An 11,109-nucleotide genomic window follows, 5' to 3' on the forward strand; every position below is an offset into this window, starting at 1 on the left:
CACGCTTTGTGCACACCTTTGTGTTTAAGGCGCTAGTTCGGAAGGAGGAGGTATTGGATAGAGGGTTTATACATAACAGCACGCTTTGTGCCCACCTTTGTGTTTAAGGCGCTAGGTCGGAAGGAGGAGGTATTGGATAGAGGGTTTATACATAACAGCACGCTTTGTGCACACCTTTGTGTCTAAGGCGCTAGGTCGGAAGGAGGAGGTATTGGATAGAGGGTTTATACATAACAGCACGCTTTGTGCACACCTTTGTGTTTAAGGCGCTAGGTCGGAAGGTGTGGAAGGCTTCTTCAAGGGCATGGGTAAAGGATTCCTCGGCCTACTGACTCGACCGACTGGCGGCGTAATCGATATGGTCAGCTTTACACTGGACGGGATAAGAAGGTATGGTAAAGGAAGCTTTTTAAGCGGTATTGTCACCAGTTGACTTCCGGAGGGAAGACGGAAACCTCAACCGACAAGAGATAAAAGAATCTATTAAAATCCGCGCTATTAAACGGGCCATCTGATTTAAAACTTCCAATAGACACGCTGCTTTTACAATCTTGAAAAATTTTACGCGTTCTTTTAAAAATCCTAGGAGATTGTTATGTAACCAACCGGAAGTAAAGTTGTGACATTGCCGCTTTAATGTTATGATGCTTGATAAAATGGATACCATCGGACCATGAACAGGAATCGTAAGTCTGATAGGGTCAGGGAAAAGACCGTTACTGGAACTAAGAGTTTTTTTTACCATGTTTGTAGGTATGCAGCGCAAATAGAGCTAGCATAACCAAAAGCTTATCTGGAGTAAATTGAATATATAGATTATTTAGTAAATTGGATATACATTAGTAAATTTGATCAAGAGACCGACATCACGGTCATGGTCATAAGATTAGTTACTAAATTGAATGGAAATTAGCAAACTGGAAATAGATTAGTTAGTAAATTGGATGTATTTTTTAGAACTGAATCACAAGGAAAATATTCCTTTTATCCGAATACTCATTGAGGTTTGACTCTGAATGTGGGGATGTGTTTGAATAGATGGCCAGAGTCAACTGCTGTAGATAATGATTGATAACTAAATATATCCTTTTTACCAGATCTGCCGAACAGGGCGGTGAAGATATCGCGTACAGAATGCGTCTACCGCGATTTACTGCACCGGGTCAGGTAAGAACGCGATTTTACCACACCAAGGTAAGGTCATCGCGATTTACCGCACCGGGTCAGGAAAGAATACCGCGATTTACCGCACCGGGTCAGGTAGAGACACCGCCATTTACCCTATTAGGTAAGATAAGGACACCGTGATTTCGTTAAGAACATCGTGATTTACCGCATCGGGTAAGATGTAAAAGCTCCCGGATTTGATCTTTGGTCGAGAAATGGGTAGTATTTTTCTGTTTCGTGGCCTTGATTTTGACTTGTTGAACGTATTCGGGCTTACTAGAAGCTTGTGTTCCTCGGCCCCAACATGGATATTCTTAATAGCAACGAAAGAAGCGAAAGGTGTCATATTACAGAGTTTGAAAACGAACGTTGCTCGTTTTTATTTTTTTTTATTTGTTGCAGCCTGTAACACCATATTCCGAGGAGAAGGCAAAGGGCTATGGTATACTGAAGGTAGGGATAATCTATGTATTTACCACTGTGAATCCATCGTCTTCTCGTATAAGGGCTATGGTATACTGAAGGTAGGTAGAATCTATGTATTTACCACTGTGAATCCATCGTCTTCTCGTATAAGGGCTATGGTATACTGAAGGTAGGGAGAATCTATGTATTTACCACTGTGAATCCATCGTCTTCTCGTATAATGGCTATGGTATACTGAAGGTAGGGAGAATCTATGTATTTACCACTGTGAATCCATCGTCTTCTCGTATAAGGGCTATGGCGTACTGAAGGTAGGGAGAATCTATGTATTTACCACTGTGAATCCATCGTCTTCTCGTAAAATGGCTATGGTATACTGAAGGTAGGGAGAATCTATGTATTTACCACTGTGAATCTATCGTCTGTAGGGATAATAATTATATCAGGACTGTGAATCCATTTTCCGTTTTCTGGGATAAGGGCGATTGTATGGCATGCTACTGGATGCAAGTTACGTGGAGCAGTCCGTATTTGTATTGATAAGGAGGTGTGACAGTCGCACGTGAAGATCCCGCCCTCCCATTCTGACTCATCCCCATTCTCTCCGGCAGAGCATCTACACCCCGGAGCTGTCTGGTGACGTGTATGTCAGCGATATGACCGTGAGCAATGAGAAGAACGGAGGCCTGGTACTACTCACAAGCAAGTAAGAGATTAAAGATATTCAGACAGTCTCTTCTTTATTATTGTAAAATAATCATCCAACAACACAGCTTTATCTTTGGCTTGCCAAATCTAATGCCAACGGGATTATCGAAGATACGCCAATAGATTTTTTGTACTGGCCCCTTTGCTTCTGGGATGACATAATGATGACATAATCACACAGTGCTGCCATAACTACGTAATAAGCTTACCCTCGGCATTTAGTAAGCACGTTAAAAAAACGCTAGTCCAGAGCTGTTTGGATACCAGGCAGGCGTGTACACAGGGGGGTGCGCCCCCCCCCCCCCCCTTAGCGGCCCCATTGTCACCAGTTTACTTCCGGTCGATTACGTAAGAATCTCCGATGATTTTTAACGGAAAACCCTTAAAGTATTTCAAAATATAGAAAGCAGTGTGTCTATTGGAAGTTTCTTTGAGGACGTTTCTTTGAGGTCGGACCTCCGCAGGTAAACTGGTGACAATGCGGCTTTAAGTAATCTCCAAATACTATACTACTTTTCCATATGATACCTATGACTGCGCACCCCACTCCCTCCCTCGGCCAATCCTGGGAACGCGCCTGACATGCTAGGTAGTGCTGTAAAGTATTTCGCTAGCATTGCTAGTCCAGCGCTATTTAATCACCCTGCTAGGTAGTGTTGTAAAGTATTACGCTAGCATTGCTAGTCCAGCGCTATTTAATCACCACGCTATGTAGTGTTGTAAAGTATTTCGCTAGCATTGCTAGTCCAGCGCTATTTAATCATGTGCCATGCTAGGGTAGTGCCATGCTAGGGTGGTGCCATGCTAGGGTGGTGCCATGCTAGGGTGGTGCCATGCTAGGGTAGTGCCATGCTAGGGTGGTGCCATGCTAGGGTGGTGCCATGCTAGGGTGGTGCCATGCTAGGGTAGTGCCATGCTAGGGTGGTGCCATGCTAGGGTGGTGCCATGCTAGGGTAGTGCCATGCTATGGTAGTGCCATGCTAGGATGGTGCCATGCTAGGGTGGTGCCATGCTAGGGTGGTGCCATGCTAGGGTAGTGCCTTTTAGGGTGGTGCCATGCTAGGGTGGTGCCATGCTAGGGTAGTGCCTTTTAGGGTGGTGCCATGCTAGGGTAGTGCCATGCTAGGGTGGTGCCATGCCTAGGGTAGTGCCATGCTAGGGTAGTGCCATGCTAGGGTGGTGCCATGCTAGGGTGGTGCCGTGCTAGGGTAGTGCCATGCTAGGGTGGTGCCATGCTAGGGTGGTGCCATGCTAGGGTAGTGCCATGCTAGGGTGGTGCCATGCTAGGGTGGTGCCATGCTAGGGTGGTGCCATGCTAGGGTAGTGCCATGCTAGGGTGGTGCCATGCTAGGGTGGTGCCATGCTAGGGTGGTGCCATGCTAGGGTAGTGCCATGCTAGGGTGGTGCCATGCTAGGGTGGTGCCATGCTAGGGTAGTGCCATGCTAGGGTAGTGCCATGCCAGGGTGGTGCCATGCTAGGGTGGTGCCATGCTAGGGTGGTGCCATGCTAGGGTGGTGCCATGCTAGGGTAGTGCCATGCTAGGGTAGTGCCATGCTAGGGTGGTGCCATGCTAGGGTGGTGCCATGCTAGGGTAGTGCCATGCTAGGGTAGTGCCATGCTAGGGTAGTGCCATGCTAGGGTGGTGCCATGCTAGGGTGGTGCTATGCTAGGGTGGTGCCATGCTAGGGTAGTGCCATGCTAGGGTGGTGCCATGCCTAGGGTAGTGCCATGCTTGTAGTTTGCTAGCAAAGCCTGCTAGTGACGTCATAGCGCTAAGTTTGTGTACTGCACAGGCGCATCATCATGGTTCATCAGAGTCGCTTCTGGAAGGAGTGGAAGGTCAGCTGGATGTGCGCGTACGATGACGTCACAACCACGCCCTGGATCGTCGGCAACACGCTGGTTATCAAGCGCAAGGTATGACGGGTATTTAGCAGGTAACCGCGCATCTCGTGATAATCCGTCTCTGAATAGGCCATTCCAGCTATGAGCTTGCGCGCGCATTACCATAGAAACCCACCTCGACTACCAGAATGCAGCGCGCAACTTTTTAAGGTTACACCAAACGAAGCGCTCGCTGCATGGCGGTAGTTGAGGTAGGTTTCCATGTCGAGTGCGCGCGCATGCTTATAGCTGGAATGGCCTATTGTAAAAAGAATCTGTCAGTGTTTTTACATTTTCTTCGAGCGGGGTATTGCTTTCAGTTGTTGATTAATATATCAAATATTCTCCGTCAGTGTTTTGACATTGTCCAGGAGCGAGGTATTTTTTTAAATTATTGATTAATATAGCAAAACTATCTGTCAGTGTTTAGACATTGTCTCCGAGGGGGTATTTAATTTGTTGATTAATAAATCAAAGATGTCTGTCAATATTTTGTCTTTGTACTAGGGCAGTGTATTTCTTGAAGATGTTCATTAATATAGCAAGTATATATGTCAGTGTCTTGGGGCAGAGTTTCTTTTAACTGTTGACTAATATAGCAAGGATATCTTTCAATTTGTTTTACTGTTCATTTTCGCGTTACGCTTCAGGAGTCTGAGTCTTCTATGGACGTGTTGGCCCACTTGTACGAGATCGAGTCCAACAGCGAGGACGAGCTGAAGGTGAACTTTCTTCATTGTTGGTTTTTGCTGTTACGGCTGTTGGTGGTGTTATGGTTGGTGTTGGTTATATGGTTGTTGTTGGTGGTGGTGTTATGGTTATTTTTGTTGTTGCTGTTATGGTTATTTTTTGTTGTTGGTGGTGTTATGGTTATTTATGTTGTTGGTGTTATGGCTGTTTGTGGTGTTATGGTTGTTGTTGTTGGTGGTGGTGTTATGGTTGTTGTTGGTGGTGGTGTTATGGTTATTTTTTTTGGTGGTGTTATGGTTGTTGTTGTTGCTGGTGTTATGGTTGTTGTTTTTGGTGATGTTTTGGTTGTTGTTGGTGGTGGTGTTTTGGTTGTGGTTGTTGGTGGCGTTATGGTTGTTGTTGTTGGTGGTGATGTTATGGTTGGTTGTGTTTTGGTTGTTGGGGGTGGTGGTGGTGTTTTGGTTGTGGTTGTTGGTGGTGTTATGGTTGTTGTTGTTGAAGGTGGTGGTGGTGTTTTGGGTGTTGTTGTTGGTGGTGGTGGTGTTTTGGTTGTGATTGTTGTTGGTGTTTTAGTTGTGGTTGTTGGTGGTGTTGTGGTTGTTGTTGTTGAAGGTGGTGGTGGTGTTTTGGGTGTTGTTGTTGTTGTTGTTGGTGGTGGTGGTGGTGTTATGGTTGTTGTTGGTGGTGGTGTTTTGGTTGTTTTTGTTGGTGGTGTTATGGTTGTTGTTTTTGGTGGTGGTGTTTTGGTTGTTGTTGTTGGTGGTGGTGTTATGGTTGTTGTTGTTGGTGGTGGTGTTATGGCTGTTTGTGGTGTTGTGGTTGTTGTTGGTGGTGGTGCTATGGTTGTTGTTGGTGGTGGTGTTTTGGTTGTTGTTTTTGCTGGTGTTATGGTTGTTGTTGTTGGTGGTGTCTTGGTTGTTGTTGTTGTTGGTGGTGGTGTTATGGTTGTTGTTGTTGGTGGTGGTGTTATGGTTGTTGTTGTTGGTGGTGTTTTGGTTGTTGTTGTTGGTGGTGTTATGGTTGTTGGTGGTGGTGTTATGGTTGTTCTTGTTGTTGTTGTTGTTGTTGGTGGTGGTGGTGGTGTTATGGTTGTTGTTGTTGGTGGTGGTGTTTTGGTTGTGGTTGTTGGTGGTGTTATGGTTGTTGTTGGTGGTGGTGGTGGTGTTTTGGTTGTTGTTGTTGGTGGTGGTATGGTTGTTGTTGGTGGTGGTGGTGTTATGGTTGTTGTTGTTGTTGGTGGCGGTGTTATGGTTGTTGTTGGTGGTGGTGGTGTTATGGTTGTTGTGGTTGTTGTGGTTGTTGGTGGTGTTATGGTTGGTGGTGGTGGTGGTGGTGTTTTGGTTGTGGTTGTTGGTGGTGTTATGGTTGTTGTTGTTGGTGGTGGTGTTATGGTTGTTGTTTGTGGTGGTGGTGTTATGGTTGTTGTTGGTGGTGGTGCTGTTATGGTTGTTGTTGTTGGTGGTGGTGTTTTGGTTGTGGTTGTTGGTGGTGTTATGGTTGTTGGTGGTGTTTTGGTTGTTATTGGTGGTGGTGTTTTGGTTCTTGTTGGTGGTGGTTTGGTTGTTGGTGTTATGGTGGTTGTTATTGATGTGGTATGGTTATTGTTGTTGTTGTTATTGTTGTTGTTGTTATTGTTATGGTTGTTATGGTTGATTGTGGTGTTATGGTTGTTGTTGTTGTTATGTTTTTTGTTGTTGGTGTTCCGCACACGCAAGTTCTACTTTATTCGGTCTCTATAATGAGGTGAAATAAGTGTTTGGTTGAGAAAACATACATATTAGTGTCGTCACTAGTCTCCTTTGCAGCAGTCCGCGTTTGTCAGTATCGTCACCGTCTCACTTCATATCTTTGTTATTTAAGGCTCTCAAGTCAGACATTTGCAACGCCTTGCGCCGATACCGCTAGTCAGCGGTCTTACCTATGTGGGCAGACGTCAGTTACTGGAGAATAGCCAATCATTAGTTATTAAGAAAGAATCAAAGTGCAGTGGACCTCCGAAGCTCGAACAGCTCGAATTCCCCGACGAATTCGAATTAAACCTCCCTTCCCAATCTACTTGGAAAAGTTCCCAGAACTCGAGTATGTTTTCATCCCCATTGAGGACTCGAGTAAGCTCTCACATAAGTCACAACTCTAAGTGACTCGTTTATATTTTCTACTTATTTTATTTTTATTTTATAAGCATTTTGTATTACGGATTAGTTACTGGGTTCTTAAGCCGGTATAAAGTAAAATCATGTATCACGTGGAATACTTTTACTGTCTCAATATGTTTAAAGTACGTTGATCCGACTTTCATGACTCGTGGTTTCGAAGCCTATGAAATACTACAAAAATGAGGTGTTTATCTTAATCACAATGAATTTTAATCCATCCTACAATAAAAGCAGCTCAGCCCAGTTGTTAAGTATCAAATAATGCTGGGAAAGTTGTATTTTTAACAATAAGAGTTCTGGATATTCAAGACAAAAGCAAAACAATTGTTTTACAAGTCGCATCAAAAATACTTTAATTAACATATAGGCATATAAGGTCAGCAGAAATGTTTTTTGTTGTTGTTGTTGTTGTTGTTGTTGTTGTTGTTGTTGTTGTTGTTGTTGTTGATGTTATTGCTCCAAAGAATGTGAATAACCCTTTTTATATTTTTTTAGACCAAACACTTTTTTTTTTCAATGAAAGAAATTGTGCCAGAATTGTGGTACATTTTGCTTGGCGTCCCCAACAGGACTAATAAACAGTAGCGAATCTAGGGGGAGGGTTTAGGCGATTTAAACACCCCTTTGGGCTGCCAGAAAGCCATATGTAACAAAAGAAATACCCCCTCCTCCCTTTGTCACTGAGCCCAACCCCCCTTTAGCGAAAAGCTAGATCCGCCCCTGATAAAGTTAGAATACTGAAAAAAGTATAGGGAGGGGGTCAAAGTCAAAATACAGGAAAATAAAATTAGAATTTTGTTAAATGGCAATCTTCGCTGAAAAAACTTTTTGCATATTAATTTAGTTTATTTTTTTAAACATATTTTGTATTGGACGTAACGTACGGTTTAACTAAGAAACCACAATCCCCACCAAAGAGCATCGACCAGCCACCCTCTTGTTATGGTTTCAATTCATTATAAGAAGACGAAATAATTGAAATCTCGAAATAAACATCTAATAACAAAGCTTTACACTACCAAATGCAATCGAAAATATCGGAAAAGCCTCCCTAATTCAATCGATTGAAATGGATGCTTTCTCGAACTTGGTATTTTGCGAGGTTGACAAAACGGCGGTTTAAAGAGACTCGTAATGACAGGAGAAAATGCCAAGCTAATAGAGACGTGGTTTGTATAAAAACCTATAAATGTATTATTTAAAAGAAGTTGGAGTAGAAGTTATAACGTAAATTTGTTGTGTTTAGAATATGCAATGTTCCTATTTTTATGTAATTATCATATTTTGATATCATATTGGAATAAAAGTATTGTTTTAGCGTTTGAATGAGTTTATTGTGCGCATTGTATAAGGAGACATGTAAACTCGCCTCCATCGTGATGCATAACTCGCCTCCATCGTGATTCATAACTCGTCTCTGTTGGCCTGTAATACCTTATGTTGGCGACTTGCCCCAAACTCGCCCTCTTTGATTTTCCCTCATAAGACAGCGCGATCCGATGGACAATTTCCTCAGTAAGCAAACGCCTGCATTTACAGCAAAAGCCAATTTCTAAAAGGCCGGCCAACGGGTTTTGAGAAAGTCTAACCAGTGCATATAATATGACTCTAGCTTAGCTACAGGTCTGTATCGTCTGACTCTAGCTTAGCTACAGGTGTGTATCGTCTGACTCTAGCTTAGCTACAGGTCTCTATCGTCTGACTCTAGCTTAGCTACAGGTCTGTATCGTCTGACTCTAGCTTAGCTACAGGTCTGTATCGTCTGACTCTAGCTTAGGTACAGGTCTGTATCATCTGACTCTAGCTTAGCTACAGGTCTGTATCGTCTGACTCTAGCTTAGCTACAGGTCTCTATCATCTGACTCTAGCTTAGCTACAGATCTGTATCGTCTGACTCTAGCTTAGCTACAGGTGTGTATCGTCTGACTCTAGCTTAGCTACAGGTCTCTATCGTCTGACTCTAGCTTAGCTATAGGTCTGTATCGTCTGACTCTAGCTTAGCTATAGGTCTGTATCGTCTGACTCTAGCTTAGCTACAGGTCTGTATCGTCTGACTCTAGCTTAGCTACAGATCTGTATCGTCTGACTCTAGCTTACCTACAGGTCTGTATCATCTGACTTTAGCTTACCTACAGGTCTCTATCGTCTGACTTTAGCTTAGCTACAGGTCTCTATCGTCTCTATATCTCCCTTGGTTTTTAGAGAAATTCCTCCAAAATCACATATTGATTAGGTTTTCTCGTGTCGACCACGTGAATAAAGCAATTAGATAATCAGATGGTAGAATCTCGATTTATAATACCACGAATAATTTGTCTATTGTTTTTCGTTAATGAGGTAAATTTGACCTATATTGCAACGATTGAATTTGTGTGGAAACAGGCAAAAATGCCTCGTTACAGAAAAAAAAAAACAGAAATTATTTATGAAACTATATCTCCCTGATTTTCAGAGAAAATCTTCCAAAATCACATATTGGTTAGGTTTACTCGTGTCGATCACGTGATTAAAGTAATTAGACAATCAGATGGGAGATTCCCCGATTTATACTACCACAAATAATTGTTTATTTGTTTTTCGTTAATGAGGTTAATTTGGCCTGTGTTGCAGCGATTGAATTTGTGTAGAAAACGGGCCAAAATGCCTCATTATAGAAAAAACAATGGGAAATTATTTATAATACCATATCTCTCTTGATTTTCAAAGAAAATTCTCCAAAATCACATATTAATTAGGTTTACTCGTGTCGACCACGTGATTAAAGTAATTAGATAATCAGATTGGAGATTCCCGATTTATAATACCACGAATGATTTGTCTATTGTTTTTCGTTAATGAGGTAAATTTGACCTGTGTTGCAACGATTGAATTTGTGTGGAAACAGGCAAAAATGCCTCGTTACAGAAAAAAAAAACAGAAATTATTTATGAAACTATATCTCCCTGATTTTCAGAGAAAATCTTCCAAAATCACATATTGGTTAGGTTTACTCGTGTCGATCACGTGATTAAAGTAATTAGACAATCAGATGGGAGATTCCCGATTTATACTACCACGAATAATTGTTTATTTGTTTTTCGTTAATGAGGTAAATTTGACCTGTGTTGCAACGATTGAATTTGTGTAGAAAACGGGCCAACATGCCTCGTTATCGAAAAACAATGGGAAATTATTCATGATACCATAACTCTCTTGCTTTTCAGAGAAAATCCTCCAAAATCACATATTGATTAGGTTTACTCATTGTCGACCACGTGATTAAAGTAATTAGATAATCAGATGGGAGACTCCCGATTTATTATACCATGAATAATTTTCCATTGTTTTTCGTTAATGAGGTAAATTTGACCTGTGTTGCAGCGATTGAATCTGTGTAGAAAACGGCCCAAAATGCCTCATTAAAGAAAAACAATGGAAAATTATTCATGGGGCCGTAGCTCCCTTGATTTTAAAGGAAATTTCTCAAAATGTGTAAGTTGAATTAGGCCTGCTCTCTTAAATAAATGGCCCAAGTTATGGGCAAATCAGATTAAACGCATTCGAGTTATAGAACCATAAATATTTCCCCCATTGTCTTTAGTTAATGAGCTTTTAGTGGTCTGTGCCACAAAAGAAATTGTCAAACCATGCAAAAACATACATTTCGCCCAAACGCACTAGCCGATTGCGCCACAGAAACTTGGCAGCACGCTTGATTTAACTTGTGGCACCTAATGGTTCTGGTACTACTTTTAAAGCAGAGTTAGACTACGCAAAAACACACATTTCGCCTAAGGATGGGCTTGAACCACCGACCTTCCGGTTAATAGTCGAACGCGCTAACCGATTGCGCCACAAAGACATTGATGAAACTGTGCTTAACTCTTAACGCCTTATGGTATCTGAGGCGACTTAATATAAAGCATTATGAAATTATGCGAAAATACACATTTTGTCCTTGTATGGGCTTGAACCAAGCTTTCGGTAAACAGCCAAACGGGCTAACCGATAGCGCCACAGAGACTGAACGGACACTGAATTAAACTCGTAGCGCGCCTAATGGTTTCCTGGGCGACTTTGTAAAGCATTATGAAAACT

General features: G+C 42.3%; 1 protein-coding gene and 1 non-coding gene across 3 annotated transcripts in view; one reads left to right on the forward strand and one right to left on the reverse strand.

Moving 5' to 3' along the window:
* LOC5513895 (intermembrane lipid transfer protein VPS13A-like) overlaps window positions 1–8,354 on the forward strand; it is a 145,441-nt gene extending 137,087 nt beyond the window's left edge. For both annotated transcript variants that reach the window (XM_048721947.1, XM_048721948.1), the window contains 7 exons: window positions 267–390; window positions 1,098–1,167; window positions 1,570–1,620; window positions 2,205–2,299; window positions 4,096–4,219; window positions 4,837–4,908; window positions 6,737–8,354. In XM_048721947.1, the coding sequence (XP_048577904.1) occupies window positions 267–390; window positions 1,098–1,167; window positions 1,570–1,620; window positions 2,205–2,299; window positions 4,096–4,219; window positions 4,837–4,908; window positions 6,737–6,781 (581 nt within the window). In that variant the 3' untranslated portion in view covers window positions 6,782–8,354. The remainder of the gene's footprint in view (window positions 1–266; window positions 391–1,097; window positions 1,168–1,569; window positions 1,621–2,204; window positions 2,300–4,095; window positions 4,220–4,836; window positions 4,909–6,736) is intronic.
* A 2,445-nt stretch (window positions 8,355–10,799) lies between these two features.
* Window positions 10,800–10,873, reverse strand: Trnan-auu. The gene has a single exon. It is a non-coding gene; the product is annotated as a tRNA-Asn (tRNA).
* Window positions 10,874–11,109: the final 236 nt, after the last annotated feature.

The sequence above is a fragment of the Nematostella vectensis genome, chromosome 14, assembly GCF_932526225.1.
Source record: "Nematostella vectensis chromosome 14, jaNemVect1.1, whole genome shotgun sequence".
In the NCBI taxonomy this organism is placed as follows: Eukaryota; Metazoa; Cnidaria; class Anthozoa; order Actiniaria; family Edwardsiidae; genus Nematostella; species Nematostella vectensis.